General features: G+C 39.9%; 1 protein-coding gene across 1 annotated transcript in view; it reads left to right on the top strand.

Annotated features, from left to right (window-relative positions):
• LOC124601144 (U3 small nucleolar RNA-associated protein 25 homolog) overlaps positions 1-19221 on the top strand; it is an 81361-nt gene that overhangs the window by 17579 nt on the left and 44561 nt on the right. The window contains exon 2 of the mRNA XM_047136220.1: positions 16959-17719. Coding sequence (XP_046992176.1) covers positions 16959-17719 — 761 coding nt within the window. The remainder of the gene's footprint in view (positions 1-16958; positions 17720-19221) is intronic.

Here is a 19221-nt window from a genome sequence, read left to right as displayed (position 1 = left end):
CCAGAGTTTGTTGTATTTGGAACTGGATAACTGGGTGTACGTCAGTTTAAAAATCTATTATCACAACAGAATGTATATTTTCTTGTTCATCAGGAAATTTTTTTGACACAATTACTATACTTGCTGAACAACTACTATCACTGTGCTCTCTAATTCATTCTTTAATCTGTTGATCTATGAACTTTTCTATTAATAGCTGCAGATGTTCTGGTAACTTACACTGCTTAGGGTGCACTGTTGTGGTACTACATGTTGCAATACAAATCTGTGTTATGGGTGTGGCTGATAAAGGACCTTCTCAATTAAATAAATCTCTTTACTGAACTAACAGTGACTCTGTGGCTGATAGATCACTGTTCTTCAAGGAACTAACCTTGTGTAATGCAGACATGCTGACAATATTCTTGATATTGTACTCTATCCCTGACCCATCGATATCTTCTTCATTGAATACCTGTAGTTTAGCTACTGCCTATTCCATTGGAAGATTACTTAGTTAAATCTAAAACTATTCAGGGTTACCGGTGCCATAACCTGGTCTTTTTTTCCCCTAATGTGTGCTATACTTCTTTGTACCAAACTATTCACCCTACATGTAATTACTTGACAGAGGTTCCTTAAAACATAAAGCTTGTTGTGGAACATTGATGTCTATAGTGATCCAAATTAGCTTTCCTGTACCTGCTGGTACTCTGTCATATAAAACAACTTTTAATGTAATTGTACACAGTTTAGATGGTACGATCTTTGCAATGGGTGTACCTTGTGACACAGAAACATTTGCAACTGTTACACCCACAGGAAATGAATTCCAGTTGAGCTCAACTGTTTGTTGCCAAAGATTGATTTTAGCATGATGCTAACTGAGAAGTCTAATCTGAGTTGTGCAGAAAATTCCTTCTCCACAGTTGGCAACATTTCCATTTTCTCCTGAAACCGTGTATTCCCATTCTACACTGGATCTGTGTTTTTTCCATTGAACCTAATGCGTTATCTCCAATTGTGTGCAATCTGTATCTCTTTGTTTTCAGTCTCCTCTTGTCCATGAGGTCCAGACTCACAACCAATATGTGCACCTCAGTATCTACCTAAAAACGTATACTACTTCTTATTTATCCAAGCTACCAAGCAACAACCTGTCTCTGCGTATATTTTTACAACACTGTCATTTATTAGGAATGCTTCCTGGCAGAAGGAACATTCCCATTGGTGTTAAACTGTTTCTTTTTTGCAGTGTACTTGTCCTGTTTTCTAGATTCACAATCCCAAGCCTAATGCCCATTCTGTTGGCACTTATAACATTGTGGTTGGTGACATTGTGCCTTTACATGTCTCTGCTGACCACAATGGTAAAATTCTTTACCAAATCTGAATATTTTCCATCCAGTGCATGCCCTAGTTGCACTGTCCCCTTCTTGCAAATGCTTAGCAATGGGAAGTTCTGTGACAGTTCTGTGTCTAAATACTCAGGATATTCCAGTCACACCCATCATAAAAGACCTGGATGGATTCCTCTGAGAAATATGTCCATTGGTCTTTATTTTCCATTTCTTTAAGCAATACTCTGTCCGCATCTGGTTTGTGTGTCAGCTCATAAGTCAGTATGTTAATTTGGCATATTCTGGCAGAAAATGATTCCACTGTTTCATTCGCCTTCTGTGTTAAACTGTTGACTTTCTCCCTGAAAAATCATGTACTGTTTTGTTTTCTTGCCCATGATACTTAATTTGGTCACCTGCAACCATATTTCATTGGACCTGCTGCTTAATGTGGCCGTGGCTAATACATTGCCCACAAACATAGTAATATCCCCTGTTGTTTCTCTGGACAAGGTAGTAATTAGATCTGTAGCTGAAGGTTCAACAAATGATGAAGGAGCACTCACTCCTGTTTGTCTTTCTTAAACTCGATAGAGCTATTGTTCTGTGAAAGATTGTACTTGTCATGTTAGCTGTTTGTTAAGTGTTTTCTGCTGTTCATTATCCTCAAACAATTTAAGAACTTGCTCCATAAGAGCTTCTATCACCTTATTAGTACTAGCTGCCTGTATTTCTGCCATATTTGTGCAATTTACCTTTCCCTCTGTCGCACCAGTCAAACTAATGTTGTCTTGGACAATATTTGAATAACCACAATTGCAAAATTAAAATGATTTCATTTAATTTCTATGCCTGATCATTAAGCAATTGCAGTCCGAACAATTGTATGCTGTGTGAATGTATTTTCTACTAATAGTTTATGTTGCTGGTGCAAATCTATCACATGGTACACTATAATTCATTAAATTACAGATGTAGTAAAGTGTCAGAATAAGATACTCTTGCTGGCTGTTACCCATAAACTGTGCTAAATCTGCCGGTTCTCTCAGACTACGAGGTGAAGTCTTTGAAACCTAAAACCTAACCTGGACATAGCAAAAAATACAGTTTTTCTTTTGAGAACAAATAACAAAATCCTTGCTTTGACTGGTCTTCTGTGACTGTTGCTGATTTTGGTGTGCCAGATCGTTGAAGGGCATCTGATTCTTACTGGTGCTATGCTATAGCACTACTGCACACCAATTTGCAGAGGCTGCCTTCTGCTGGGTTATAAACCCCTTCTAATTTGTCAGGATGCAGACCAAGGATCTGTGTAGCATCATTAGGCACAATAAAACAATATTCAAAATTATGTCATTTATTACTGCAAGTCATTGCTGCTTCTTAGATACCAGCTGTTGGCTTTGTAATCTGGAGAAGAATCCACTGAATCTAATAGCAGACTCATGACTGCTGAGGGCTCTGCATCAGCTTGGAGTGGAAGTTGATGACTCCCTGATGTGGCAGTTTTGTTACCTGCTGGTGAAGCAGGTACAGCCCATTAGTAGCTCTGCTTTTGGAGATGATGGTGATCATGACGGTTGCACTTGTAATTCTCATACCATTTTGGGATGGTCTCGATCTGTCCCAAATCACTGCCCATGTTGTCCCCTCGGGTTGGCTGCAATATCAGATGCCGAGTAGTTGTGTAGATTGCTGAAGCTGGCTCACTGGTATGATTGGCCTCCTGACCTGTGTAATGCTGGACTTTAGGGCAGTTACCATCATGGGCCAGAGATGGGTTGTAGATCCTCAGTTGATCCATCAGTGCTGGCTGCTGTGCTGCTATTGGTACTGGATGCTAGACACATCCACCGTGGCATTAGATCACTAATTGCGTTGTAGTGCAGCAAGTGCAAGACCACACTAGAGTAGTCTTACACACAAGATGTTATCATACTATAAGCAGAGAATCAAGTGCAAATGACATGAATGCCACTGTCTACTGATCAAATGCCAAAAGTTAGTGGTATGCCTCTGTGGAGTATTTATGTTGTCGAGGAAAGGCTCTGCTCTATGACATCATTCGTAATGACTAATGACTGAATTGACTCTGCTCTTCCTGAGTCATCTGTGGTCGTCAGTCATTTGCTTAATGTATTTGTTACAGGTTCTTTACTGCTTAGTCAAAATCTCAACAGTCGTCGTTGCATCGTACCTAGTGTCTCTTGTGTAACAGTATGGAAATAATGAAGGCAATTCAGTGTGCACTGTTCTGACCATTTTCTGCTGAGTTTCTTGCAGTCTCTGTCAAGAGCGACGAGATAGCTTCCTGGCCAATGACACTTCTGTGTGGTTGAGTAATGCCGGCTATTAGAACTTATAAAAATATATACTCTCATGTTTCTTTACAAGTTTTGTCACGTAAGAGGACCATTGTAAAATGGCCAGGATTGAAAATTTAATTCTTTAATAATCCCAGTTACTTGAGGCATGTATTTGCCTACCTTGTTACTATTCTCCATTGATTTACTTAACTTATTAACCCTCATATTACTTCCAGTTTCAGTGGCAGGAGGGTGAATGAGAAAAAAAACCAACAACTGCAGACTGCATTTGTAAATTGAACACAGGTTCTCTGTTTGGCATCCAGATGCCATGATCATTATATAAGTTGCAATTTCATCGAACAACATTTACCTTGTGGGCACATAAGTAGAAATCATTTCTTTCCTCAGTTCCTAGAAAAATATACATTTGCGTATCCCATGTATGATGTTGAAAAATGTTCAGTTTTAAATTTGTTAGATTGGATGTACTTTTTGTTTCAACAGATACACAATGAGGACATCCTCCGGGATGTGGAACATACCAAAGAGAAGAATACACAAAAAAAAGAATACACAATACATTTTTACCAAGAAAAACAAATATGCTGATGTATGTTCTACAGATACCAAATGAAATGGCTGTTGTGGGTATGGGATAAGTAAAAAAAGAAAATCTTAAACATGTTTTCATTTAAAAGGTAATAAATATTGTGCCACAATATGTGTAAATGTTCAATACACTCAAGGTGCATATGATAATTCTTAGGCTACTGTAGCCACACATCATCAAATAGAAAAATCATTTTACAACACTTATTTACAATGATCGCATTACTGCACAGAATTTGTACAGAAGTCAGTTGTGCTAAGACACACATTTTTGGATATTGTTAGTGACATATACACATCAGTTGGTTCTACTAAGAAATTCATCAGTGGAGTAGGAGTTGGCCACCAAGAAAACCCTTAGGCTCAAGTTAAACTGAGTTTTATTAGTAGTTAAACATCATGTTATGGTTGGTGACAAGTTACTGGAAATGTGTGATCTTGAATAATGGACACCCTTATGGACCACAGTAAAGTGACTGTAAATCTCTGTGAAATTTTCCTTATTTCTATTATTGATTTCACGAACTAAGCTGTTGGTTTCAAGAAGAAATATATTTTTAATGGAAAATCTACTTGAGAAATAAATATATACCATCAGTTTTGAGTCAGTTGTGTGCCATGAACTACTTTAAGGGTGGTTTTATCAAAAAAGGGTGGTGGAGCGAGGGAGAGGGATAAATTGACAATAATATCTTAGTTTTTCATTTTAGATTGCATGCAAGTGATCTGCCTAATATGAGCTAAATTGGGTGATGATGTCCAAAGCAGTCATGCACCACAGGGTACTCACAAATTATTCTTACACCTTTAGACTTTAATAACTTTGAAACTAGACTAGATAATAACAACTGATTTTCAACGTGTGACAAGATACCTCAAAACTTTTGTTTCCTTATTCATATACATCGATATTTGCTTCCTAGTGGCATAAGCAATGTCCAGCAACTATTTAATTTCTCTCTATATACATTCCAGGAACTCCACAGTGACCTCTTCAAATGCGTTGTGAATGCAGTCAGTAAGTCTGTGACATTGGTTCAGTAAAAGTGATCTTGTTCCCAAAGGAAGTAGTCTAATGGTGTCCGTTGGCGCTCTGTGTCATACGCTCCTGTCGACTTCCTTCCTTTCTCCAAAGCATGCCCTACAACAAGTGAAATCACTTTCTCCTCACAGGAGTTTCACATACCATGAATGGGGAAGTACCACAAACGTATGTCAGCTAGTGCCAACCTACACTATCATTCCATTCACGGTACATCTGCAGTGATGTTAATATGGACCACAGTTGTCATGATGCCTTCAAGTACTATCGTAGGTTCCATGGGAGCCCAGGTGAATGTCCCACATAGCATAACATTGCCCATACTGATCTACATCATTGGACAGTGCATGTTTTGAGTAGCCATTTGCTTGGGTGATGTCATAACAGGACACGACCATCAACCTGATGTAACAAGAAACATGACTAATCTGACTAGACGACACATTTCCATTGATCCACAGTCCAGTATCCATTATCCCTTGCCCACTGTAATCATAACTGACAGTGTCATTGTGTCACTGTAGGAACACATAAGCTTTGTTTGCTGTGGGGCCTCAATTTAACAATATACTTCAGATCACTACCTATCCTGCTTTGCAGAGCAGGGAATGGGTGTTACAATATGATGGATGTAGAGGAATTCATGTAGAGGCATTCTGGGTAATGTTGAAACTGTCTGTAAATCACACTCTAGAGAAACATGTACATCTACATCCATACTCCACAAGCCACCTGACGGTGTGTGGCGGAGGGTACCTTGTGTATCTCTATCAGTTCTTCCTTCTATTCCAGTCTCGTATTGTTCGTGGAAAGAAAGATTGTCGGTATGCCTCTGTGTGGGGTCTAATCTCTCTGATTTTATCCTCATGGTCTCTTCGCGAGATATACGTAGGAGGGAGCAATATACTGCTTAACTCTTCGGTGAAGGTATGTTCTCGAAACTTTAACAAAAGCCCGTACCGAGCTACTGAGCGTCTCTCCTGCAGAGTCTTCCACTGGAGTTTATCTATCATCTCCGTAAGTCTTTCGCGATTACTAAATAATCCTGTAACAAAGCGCGCTGCTCTCCGTTGGATCTTCTCTCTCTCTTCTATTGACCCTATCTGGTACGGATCCCACACTGGTGAGCAGTATTCAAGCAGTGGGCGAACAAGTGTACTGTAACCTACTTACTTTGTTTTTGGACTGCATTTCCTTAGGATTCTTCCAATGAATCTCAGTCTGCCATCTGCTTTACAGGTGATTAATTTTATATGGTTTCCATTTTAAACCACTCCTAATGCGTACTCCCAGATAATTTATGGAATTAATTGCTTCCAGTTGCTGACCTGCTATATTGTAGCTAAATGATAAAGGATCTTTCTTTCTATGTGTTCACAGCACATTACAGTTGTCTACATTGAGATTCAATTGCCTTTCCCTGCATGTGCCAAACACTAAAAAGACCCACTGTGATTTATTAACAAAATTTGGAAAATGCTGAGAATACACAGATTGTTGCACGCTCAGTTCAGAAAAAGAATGCAGAAATGTTGACAGGGAAAATTTAATGAAAATTTGTGCATCTACAGAAAGATTGGTGTATCAAACACACAACAACTTTCACTGTTGTGTGTTAGTGGAAGATGTTGCCGAGAAAATGTGAAAATACTCTTTCTGTGTATAATCAAGTAGGTTGAAGGCTTCTGTTCAGTCCCTCATTGACCAGTGTGGTGTGGCAGTAGAAGACAGCAAAAGGAAAGTTGAAGTTTTAAAATTTCGTGTTTATGAATAACTCACAGAGGAGGGTCACACTGTCGTACCATCATTCAACTACCATACAAACTCCCGTACGCACGGCATAGAAATAAGCATCCCTACTGTTCAAAAGCAACTGAAAGAATCACCAACTCCGCATGGAATTCCAGTTCAGTATGGCAGAAAATACTCTTCAGCTTCGGCCTCTTTGCATTTATTGTATACCTCTTGCCCAGTGCAAAGTCCCAAGTGGCTGGACAAAAATGCAGGTGACTACCATTTATGAGACGAGTAAAAGAATGGGCACAGAAAATTACAGGCCAATATCTTTAACAATGGTTGCTGCAGAGTTCTTGAGCATATTATGAGTTCCCACGTATCTTTGAAATATGGATGAAGGGCAACAGGCAGATTCCAGATTTATGGAATGCGTTTGACACAATGCCACATTGCCAGCTGTTACCAAAGGTACAAGCATACAGAACAGGTTTTAAGAAGTGTAAGTAGCTTGGACACTTTTTAGGTAACAGCACGTAGTATGCAGTTGTAGATGGCAAGTATTTGTCAGAGACAGTGGTGTAGTCAGGAATGTTCCAGAGAAGTGTGATACTGACAGCTCTTGTTCTCTGTATACATAAACCATGTAAGTGATATATACTATGGTGCATGGAAAAGTATCACTGTTGACTGACTGTAGTAGGACACAGGATGACTTGGATAGAATTTCTGTTTGGTGTGACAGATGGCAGCTCACTTTGAATGCGCCGGAGTGGCCGAGCATTTCTAGGCGCTACAGTCTGGAAACGCGTGACCGCCACGGTCGCAGGTTCGAATCCTGCCTCAGGCATGGATGTGTGTGATGTCCTTAGGTTAGTTAGGTTTAAGTAGTTCTAAGTTCTAGGGGATTGATGACCTCAAAAGTTAAGTCCCATAGTGCTCAGAGCCATTCACTTTGAATGCAGAAAAATGTAAGTTAATGTATATGAGTAAGGAAAACAATCCTGTAAATTTCAAATACATTGTTACTGGTGCGATCCTTTACACAATCATGTCAATTAAATATCTACACTTAACTCTTTAAAGTGACAAGAAATGGAAGAAACATACAAAATTCGTCATAGGAAAGGTGAAGGGTCAACTTCATTTTATTGTGACAGTTCGAGGAAAATGTAGTTCATTTATAAAGGATAGTGTGCAAAGAACACTTGTGGAACCCATTCTTTAGTATCACTCAAGTGAAATTTGTGACTGGATTGAGGACTTTTTGTTAGGGAGAATGCAGCATGTTATCTAGGATGGAGAGTCAATCATTAGCTGTAGAAATAATTTCATGTCTGTCCCAGAGAAGTGTGTTGGGAGCCTTACTGTGTATGTCATGTAGTAATGACCTTGCAGACAGTATTAATGGTAACCTCAGGCTTTTTGCAGATGATGCAGTTATCCATAATGAAATACTGTCTTAAAAATCTGCATAAATATGCAGTCTGATCTTGGTAAGATTTGAAAGTGGTGCAGAGATTAACAACTTTAAAAGTTCAAAAATGTAAAATTGTGCACTTCATGAAACAAAAAAATGTACTACCCTGTGACTATAATATCAGTGAATCACTGTTTGGATCAACCAACTCGTGCAAATATCTGGGTGTAACACTTTGTTGGGACATGAGATGGAATGATCACACAGGATCAGTTGTGGGTAAAGCAGGTGGTAAACTTTGGTTTATTGATACAATACTGGGAAAGTGCAATCAGTCTACAAAGGAGATTGCTTACAAATCGCTTGTGTGACCAGTTCTAGAATATTGCTCAACTCCATGGGATCCTTACCAAATAGTACTACTAGGCGATTGAACGTATACAGAGAAGGGAAGCACAAATGGTCACAGGTTTGTTTGATCATAGGAGAGTGTTACAGAGATACTGAAGAAACTGAACTGATAGATTCTTGAAGATAGATGTAAATTATCCTGAAGAAGTCTACTAACAAAGTTTCAAGAACCAGCTTTAAATGATGACTCTAGGAATGTACAACAACTCACTACATATCGCTCAAAAGAGGAATCTTGAGGACAAGATAGAATAATTACATCAGACACAGAGGCATTCAAACAATCATTCTTCCTGCACTCCATACGTGGATGGCACAGGAATAAGCACTAATAACTGGTGCAACGGGATGTACCCTCTGCCATGTACTTCACAGTGGTTTTCAGAGTATAGTTGTAGGTGTAAATATAGACATCTGAGATTCCCGTTAGGTTGAATTAAAGAAGGACATCGAAGCATTTCAGAGGCTTGCTGCATGGTTTGTAACTGGCAGGTTTGCTAAACATACAAGTATTACAGAAATACTCCATAAAGTAAAATACACTCCTGGAAATGGAAAAAAGAACACATTGACACCGGTGTGTCAGACCCACCATACTTGCTCCGGACACTGCGAGAGGGCTGTACAAGCAATGATCACACGCACGGCACAGCGGACACACCAGGAACCACGGTGTTGGCCGTCGAATGGCGCTAGCTGCGCAGCATTTGTGCACCGCCGCCGTCAGTGTCAGCCAGTTTGCCGTGGCATACGGAGCTCCATCGCAGTCTTTAACACTGGTAGCATGCCGCGACAGCGTGGACGTGAACCGTATGTGCAGTTGACGGACTTTGAGCGAGGGCGTATAGTGGGCATGCGGGAGGCCGGGTGGACGTACTGCCGAATTGCTCAACACGTGGGGCGTGAGGTCTCCACAGTACATCGATGTTGTCGCCAGCGGTCGGCGGAAGGTGCACGTGCCCGTCGACCTGGGACCGGACCGCAGCAATGCACGGATGCACGCCAAGACCGTAGGATCCTACGCAGTGCCGTAAGGGACCGCACCGCCACTTCCCAGCAAATTAGGGACACTGTTGCTCCTGGGGTATCGGCGAGGACCATTCGCAATCGTCTCCATGAAGCTGGGCTACGGTCCCGCACACCGTTGGGCCGTCTTCCGCTCACGCCCCAACATCGTGCAGCCCGCCTCCAGTGGTGTCGCGACAGGCGTGAATGGAGGGACGAATGGAGACGTGTCGTCTTCAGCGATGAGAGTCGCTTCTGCCTTGGTGCCAATGATGGTCGTATGCGTGTTTGGCGCCGTGCAGGTGAGCGCCACAATCAGGACTGCATACGACCGAGGCACACAGGGCCAACACCCGGCATCATGGTGTGGGGAGCGATCTCCTACACTGGCCGTACACCACTGGTGATCGTCGAGGGGACACTGAATAGTGCACGGTACATCCAAACCGTCATCGAACCCATCGTTCTACCATTCCTAGACCGGCAAGGGAACTTGCTGTTCCAACAGGACAATGCACGTCCGCGTGTATCCCGTGCCACCCAACGTGCTCTAGAAGGTGTAAGTCAACTACCCTGGCCAGCAAGATCTCCGGATCTGTCCCCCATTGAGCATGTTTGGGACTGGATGAAGCGTCGTCTCACGCGGTCTGCACATCCAACACGAACGCTGGTCCAACTGAGGCGCCAGGTGGAAATGGCATGGCAAGCCGTTCCACAGGAGTACATCCAGCATCTCTACGATCGTCTCCATGGGAGAATAGCAGCCTGTATTGCTGCGAAAGGTGGATATACACTGTACTAGTGCTGACATTGTGCATGCTCTGTTGCCTGTGTCTATGTGCCTGTGGTTCTGTCAGTGTGATCATGTGATGTATCTGACCCCAGGAATGTGTCAATAAAGTTTCCCCTTCCTGGGACAATGAATTCACGGTGTTCTTATTTCAATTTCCAGGAGTGTAGAAATCCCTGGAGGGTAGAAGGCATTTATTTTTATGACACTTTTGAGAAAGTTTAGGACTCTGAGAATTGTGAGAGACTGCAGAACGATTCTACTGCCACCGACCCAGATCTCACGTGAGGACAAGGTAAGAGAAATCTGGGCTCATGTGGATGCTTATCGACAGTCGTTTTGCCCTCGCTCCATTTGTGAGTGGAACAGGAAAGGGAATGACTAGTAGGGGCACAAGGCACGCTCTGCCATGCACTGGAAGGTGGCTTACAGAGTATATTTGTAGATGTTGACATAGATTTACAGAGCTGGCAAGCCTCCTCATTCTGAGATGAAGCGTGGATGTCCAACATCTTGTTGCTTACTCGTGGTTTCACCATCCGTAAACTGCTTTCCATTGAAGTTCATAACAGTAGCACATTAACAGCCAAACAGCTTCGCTGTTCCTGTGAAGTATGTTTTCTTACAACATGGTGTAAGGCAACTGCTAAACTCACAGTATCCTGTCACTTTTATCAAACATATTGTTGATCCATTGGTTTGGTATGTAATGGACTGGGAGTTTGGGCAGGTGGATGGCTCTCTTCGATGATGGACATAGGCCACATAAGTGACAAATGAGATTTAGAGAGTCCGGAGGACGAAAGTCCCATTACTGAATCCCGGTGCTGGTATCTGCTGTAATATTGCTGAATATGTTGGAACAAAATTTCTGCCTTAATGCACCCATTCTGTTCTGTGAATGGCTTGTGGAGGGAACTAACTGTAGTGGAATCGAGGGTATTATTCAGGTAGGTTCTTCACTGGTACTGTTTCAAAAGGACTGTCGGGTAGCTACAGCAAAGGATAAGTCAGATTCAGAACTGTAGTCCTTGTTATTGTCACTGGAAGCCTTAAAGTTGGTCCTGCAGTATTACTTTGAGTGCTATTTAGCATTATCTCATTGTTCTTCAGTTACAATCCTTCTGTTCCCCTTGAGCATCCTTACTTTTAGCAGGTGGCAATAGCTATGACTGAATCTTACACTGAGTACAGCCAGTTAGGCCTTATTTTCTGAAAGTATGGATGGGTTGTAAGGATGCCCCATGGACATCAATTTTTCATGTCTCTGTGGCAGTTTGGGCCATCCTGGAGGGGCATTCCATAACTTACTTCCTCTGCCACCAACACAGCTCTTCAACTGTCATCAGTGTGTGTCTCTTCTTATCCTGTGTAACTAGCAGAATCTCCTTTGTTCAGATAAGCACAGATTTCCCTGATGTCCCCATTTTATTGAATATGGAGCTATTGCATAGCATTCTTATCAGCTGTTAGTGCTTGCCAGTCCAATAACTCTCCTGGCTTACCTGTGTCATCTCAACTATTGGTCTTAACGTGTATGCTAAGATACACACGAACCATGTAGGAGCAGGTTGTACACTTTGCTGTGCTACTTTTCCTTACTTACCCCCTCCTCCCTTTATGGGACTGATGCCAGCAGTGTCGGTACAGCCTCTGACACACCATGAAAGTGTCAAATATGACCATGGTTATCTCAACAAAATAGTATAGACCTTGAGAATGAGAATAATTTTTCTTCCTCTCTACAGTTTGTAACCGTCACCTATTGCCCTACTTGGTATGCAGGCAACTTAGCACTCTGTTGCCCCTTTCTTGTGCTTTTGTATATACTTTTTGCACTTATTGCAACACCATCCATAACTTCTTTGCAAATTTTCGCACTGCTGTAACATTTTTGCCCACCCCAGGTTTCATTATCTTCCATCCATACACTACTTTGAATGCGATAGTCTCTGTAGTGCCATTGATCTGATTCTAATCTAGTCTAATCTCTTGTAGTTTGTTCCTCAGTAGCACCATACTTGAACATTGCAAATCTGAAAGTCTAAATGAATGTGGGTGGTATATGCTCAAAATTTACATGGCACCACCATTCAGAATACATCAACACACACTTACTTATTCTTCAGTTTGAGTATTAGTAAGGGCAATTAGTTTACCAACTATGAAAATTTATAAGACCACTGAAAAACATCAGCACCTACAATTAAAGGGGCAAAATTAATTGTTGTGTTAAGGGTGATGAAAAAAGAACCCCTCAGTTCATATTTACATGAAAACATAATACTTTACCCATGTGCATTATACTTTGGCATCCATTTAATTCGGTCCGTACTGAGCATCACCAAGCCGAACACTCGATAGTTTCAGTGGCAGTAACATGCCACAGTGTCGATACATAATCACAACACAGTTCAGTTGAAATGTTTCTTAATTTAAAATATTTTAGTAATTTGGAAATCATTAAATGTTAAAGTTCTTCAGTTTCACTTATGTCAGGGCACATATTTTCGCAAAAAGCATGTGCTGTAGTGATTCGAGAATTTCTGTGCAAATTCTAGAACCACTCAGCCTTCTACCGTCTCAAATACATGATATTCTAGATACGAGTGTGGGGTGGTAAAATCCACATAATTGTGTGTGCAGGTCTAAAATCAGTTGTGTGGTGGTTGAACGGCACCGACAAGTGCCTGCTGGACAATCCATAAACATGTTAGTGAGTGTGTATGGAAGAACCATGGAATCCATATGCAGCTTTGTGCTTATTGTGTCACTGACTATTGTTATGTGAAACAAGAAAGGTTGAAAAAGTACTCATAGAGACTCTTGATTCAGCCTTGTTAGAGGCAAGACTTTTTTCAATCTCCTTTTCTGAAAGTCATGGCGTTGAAGCAGACTTTCTTTCGACTGTAAATCAATTTGTTTCTAACATACAACTGTATGAGAGACTTGCTGAAGATACATATTATGTTGAAAGTGAGAATTTTTATTGTGCTTGAAAGTCAAATACATCGTTGATTGACCAAACATAAAGTTTATATGGCTACTTATTTCACCAGTAGGAAAAAGCTTGAAAGTTCCTGAACCTAGTGTTATTCGACAGAGAAGAAGTCAAGAGAATTTCCAGCAGCCGGCTATCCAGTAAAGAAGAGTGGCTTCAAACCCTAAGTAAATCATCTCATAAAGAAGTGGAATGTGGTGTGGGGAAATAAATCAGTATAACCCAGAGCCACACTCACACTTCAAGTCGTCAAAACATTAGAGTGCATGACTGTAGCATGAACCAACACAAAGAGTGCTTACATGATCTTACTTCTGGGCTGTCGAACCGTGAATTGCCAATTTTCAGTGATGTCCGACTACTTACAGGCAGGTGTAGGAACAAACTGTTATATCGTAAATTACATTTTGTTTTGAAAATCGGTTAGGCTGGGTTTCAATGTTTTGGATGAACTACAAGAACTAATGTGATTTCTGCTTAGATAAAATGTTGCTGATCAGAAATTTAGTAGAAAGTACAGGAAAGTTAATGTATCAAAAGTAGATAGACAAAGTTAGAAATTTAACAGTGGTTATGATGAAGCCTGTGATAAAAAACGGGGTTGCTGAGTTTGTATGCTAATTATCACTGCCAATGAACTTGTGTGCTAATTATCTCTTCAGTTAATTAGTTTCTAATAATTTAAAGACCGTTGCATGAAAGTTGGAATGCTTAGTTTTTTGTTGGTGTGGGTGATTAAATGGAATCATGAAAATTATCTCACAAAATTTTACACAGATTATACTATAGTTATCTTTAATTATCTTAAGTGAAATTAAACCTAAATAAGAACATGAGATTTTCGTGTAGGTGTTCCCATGCTGACAGATAAATATATTGAAAATAAGTCAAAATTAGCAAAATAATAATAATAATGATAATAATGTTTATTTGTGGGAGTGCGAGAACATAACAGACAGGAAGAATCCACCATGCTGTGGTACAGATTGTACACTTATAAATTTTTGAATTCTAAGCTGCAACACCAGGTAAGAACATACCCCAGTAATTATGATGACTGTTGACATAATGCCTTAGCATCTTTCCTGTTGCCCTGTGAGCCTTTTCTGTTTGTCATTTGCTTGTGGGTCCAACGTGCTCATTCTTCATTTATAAATTTGTAACAAATGCCGAAGTTGATTAATCACCTGCGACATTAAGTTAGTTCAAAATGGCTCAGAGCACTGTGGGACTTAACATCTGAGGTCATCTGTCCCCCAGAACTTAGAACTACTTAAATCTAACTAACCCAAGGACATCACACACATCCATGCCCGAGGCAAGATTCGAACCTGCGACCGTAGCAGTCACGCGGTTCCAGACTGAAGTGGCTAGAACCGCTCGGCCACACCGGCTGTCCATGAAGTTAGTACCTTCATCCATAATCTCTGGAGTACCAAACTTTAACAAGCAATTATTAACCATGGCATATGCCTCTGTGTTGGCTTGTTGATTTGGATTAGCTATCGTTTCTATGCATTGTGAAAAGTGGTCAGTTATCATTAGCACATAATGATTCCTTTCTGGTTTCTGCTCAAATAGCCCCATGGTGTCCATACTGATCATCTCAAATAATTTACCAGTTTTTAGTGATTTCTGCCATAGAATATGCTGATGACTTCATTTGGTTTGTTATGTGCATGGTACATAGTTCTTTACATGCTACTCTGTGCCACAAATATTGTTTGACAACATGTTATTTGTGTTGTTACACACTCTACATGTCTTGCTAACATATTGTCATGTGCCTACTTTAATAATTCGTTTTGCAAAGTAGCTAGTATCAAGATGTGGGGTCCAAGTTTCATTTGCTTACATAACACTCCGTTGTGTGCAATGAGTTGTGGTGGTGCAACAGATGACTTGCCATCTTCATCGGCTGCTTGCACCATCTGCCGTTCTGTAGAGTGTTCATAAAAGAATGTCCCATAAATTTTAACAGTATCAATTGTAAGTGTATAATGTGTTGGTTCAAGATCACAATTAAAGAGTAACTCAAACAGTTTTAGTTAAGTGCATGTGTGAGTACTGCTTCATTGTTTTCCCGCTTGCAGCACCAAATGTGCCACATCCAGAAAATGGCAACTCTTGAGCGTAAAGTGTTTTGTATGCCGCAGTTTTCTAAGAGTGAATCTATAATTTCAGTCCAATGTATGTTTTGTTTAAGAATCATATTTATCAATAATTGTAGTACTAAGTAAAACATCCTACTATTTCCTACAAATTTACAAGAATTATCAAGTTGCCTTTGTAGTTTTTGTCTCAATATGAGACTTCCCCTGAATGTCATTCAGTGCAACAGTTTTGTTTTAAAATATCCTAGCTGTACTTATTTGCAGATGTTTCCATCATCGACACACTCAGAAATCATTTTTGATCGTTAACACATCAATTGGCCACTCTCTCTCTTTTTACTGTCTGTGTCTGAGCTCTGACTTTTGATATGAAATATCCCTGTCCCCCTCCCCCAGTCTTCATGAATTTGTGATACCATTACAGGCTATGACTGTCTATGTTCTTTGAAGATTGCTGTGATTATGCTTTTTTTTTTAATCATTTTCCTGGATCATTTAGATTTTAACAAAAGTTTTCTGGATTGTCCCAATTTTTTGCTAGTAATGAGCTCCTCTGTTTTTGGTAATGGTTTCTAAACTATGTATGCAACTGCCTCATGCAACTTGCTGAACTGAACTGTGCATTGTAAAGTGACAAACACGTTAATCAGTATATTAAACATGTGTGTCAAAGGGGAAATGCTCTTGAGAATACTATAAAATTACACAGAGACAGAATGATTTTGCAAGTTTAACTTCTAAGTAGTCAATAGATACACATAAACTAACATCCTAACTTTTGGAACTTTTAGTTTCTTCCACAGGGAGGAAAAGAGGGATCGATTAGAGAAGGTTAGAAAGGAGAGAAGTAATTCAGATTTAATCCTTATTCTGCATTTGTTATCATATTACTATTTATATTATCTAACATTATGCTATTTTTAGATACATATTACTGATGACGTATTCTCTCTTCACATAGGCCTACATGGTTTTCTCTTAAGACGGGATGCTGTATGACTTGGACACTTCTTTCACTCTACTGCATGCTGTGTTCCTTTTCTTACCTGGAATTTTAAATTAGGCAAGCTACTGTTCTCAAAAGATGGAATTTTGTGTTTATGTCCGTGTGTTTGAACAAGCAAAGCCAGTCTTTATAGTTTAAATGTTAATGACATTAACAGTTATACTGATGAAATGTTGTATTATTATATTTATTCTGCAGGTTGCATCTACTGATGAAGAAAAGGATTACTACAACAATGAGTGTGAAGTTGATGGCAAAGGAAATTCAGGGATTGAAGACAGAAGTGATCGCAAATACATTGAAGAGGAAGAAGAAGAAGAAGAAGAAGAAGCCAAAGAAGATAATTTGTTGGACCCTTTCATCACCCATTTTAATTTTGAACTTGATTCTTCATTACTTGGGGCAGTTACAGAAGAGCCACCACATGTAATAAGATCACATGTAAAATGGCCAGTTCTTGGAAATTTAACAGTTACCCTACCATGTTCTATTGAAACAAGCACCAGTGATAAATTTGGGGAAGGAAAAATATCTATTAGTGAACAGAAAACTTTTGCTAAACAGGGCACAGTCCCTAAAATTGTTGAAGGTCCTGGCTGGCTGAAATTTTATGTGAAGTCTCAAATTCAGAACAACCTGACAAAAGCCAATTACTGTAATTTGAAGACAGATGAAACTAAAGAAATCATTTCCCTCACTCCATTGCAACGTGAATTGTTCTCAGTAATTTTAAAGTATCAAGATCTATATTTTCCAGAAAGAACATTTAATAACTGTGAACAGATTAAATTTGTATATTGTCTACACGCCATTAATCACATCTTGAAAACACGACTAAAAATTGTGCATCACAATGCAAAGCTTTTAAAGAAACAAGAAGTACCTGATGAGTTCAGGGATCAAGGCTTAGTAAGGCCAAAAGTTTTAATAATTGTCCCCTTTAGACATTCAGCATACAGGTAACTTTTGGCCATTTATTCAATTATTTGATAATATTTGTTTGTTACCATTTTAGTAACTCTATGTAAAATGACATCTTGTGGTTCATTACTTGCATTCTTCTTTGAATAGACTCATTGCCTATAAACCTGTAGACCATATTCACATTGTGTGTGTGTGTGTGTGTGTGATTTTTTCTCAGGATAGTCTTTCCTAATAATGTCTTTTATTAGATTAGTTGGGCTGGAAAAGATGTGATGAACAAGTAGATGAAGGATTGCAAGAAAGGAAGGGGGGAGAGCAAAGGAAAGGACAAGCTAAGTCATCAAAGAGAGCAGGTAGGTAGTAGTGTGTCGTGGGCACTGAATAGGGTGTTGGGTACAGGATAATGTTCAGTATTAAACACTGAGAGTGCAATGTGGAAAAGATACTTCGATGTATAGACTTGATTATTTATGAATTAACTCAAGTCAGAGGGAAAGAGTGAGAAAGTTGACTGGCTGTGGGGCAGAAGCACAGTTGGAGTTAATTGAAGGACAGGGAATATCAGAGACTTGGGCACAAGAATTGCAGTACCAAAGGGTGTATTGGAAGGAGAGATCCCACCTATCCAATCAGAGAAACTATTGTTGGGGGTTAGATGCAGATGACATGCACTGTTGAACATTGAAACTAAACTTATACTTAACAATATGCTCTACCATCTAGTGGTTAACATTGTTGTTGGTTACAATTTGGTGATACCTCTTCATAGGTTTTTAGGAAATTGACATATTGCCTACTGAAAGTACGTGACCTTTTAATGTTTGTATAACAAGTGGGGAAATGAACATAGTAGAAGAAAAATTGGTAGCTTTGAGAGATGAAATACTGAAGGCAGCAGAGGATCAATTAGGTAAAGAGATGAGAGCTAGTAGAAATCCTTGGGTAACACAAGGGAGATTCAGTTTAATTGATGAAAGGAGACAATAGAAAAATGCAGTAAATGAAGTAGGCAAAAGGGAATACAAACATCTCAAAAACGAGATTGACAGGAACTGCAAAATGGCTAAGCAGGAATAGCTAGAGGACAAATGTAAGGATGTAGAAGCATATATCACTAGGGGTAAGATAGGTGCCACCCACAGGAAAATTAGAGAGACCTTTGGAGAAAAGAGAACCACCTGTATGAATGTCAAGAGCTCATATGGAAAACCAGTCCTAAGCAAAGAAGGGAAAGTAGAAAGGTGGAAGGAGTATATAGAGGGTCTATACAAGGGAAATGTGCTTGAGGGCAAAATTATGGAAATAGAAGAGAGTGTAGATGAAGATGAGATGGGAGATGTAATACTGCATGAAGCGTTTGACAGAGCATTGAAAAGCCAAAGTCAAAACAAGGCTCCAGGAATAGACAACTTTCTGTTAAAACTACTGATAGCCTTCGGAGATCCAGCCATGACAAAACTCTACCATGTGGCAGATGTATGAGACAGGTGAAGTACCCACAGACTTCAAGAAGAATATAATAATAACAATTCCAGAG

The sequence above is a fragment of the Schistocerca americana genome, chromosome 1, assembly GCF_021461395.2.
Source record: "Schistocerca americana isolate TAMUIC-IGC-003095 chromosome 1, iqSchAmer2.1, whole genome shotgun sequence".
Lineage (NCBI taxonomy): Eukaryota > Metazoa > Arthropoda > Insecta > Orthoptera > Acrididae > Schistocerca > Schistocerca americana.
This window is presented reverse-complemented; position numbering and strand designations above follow the sequence as displayed.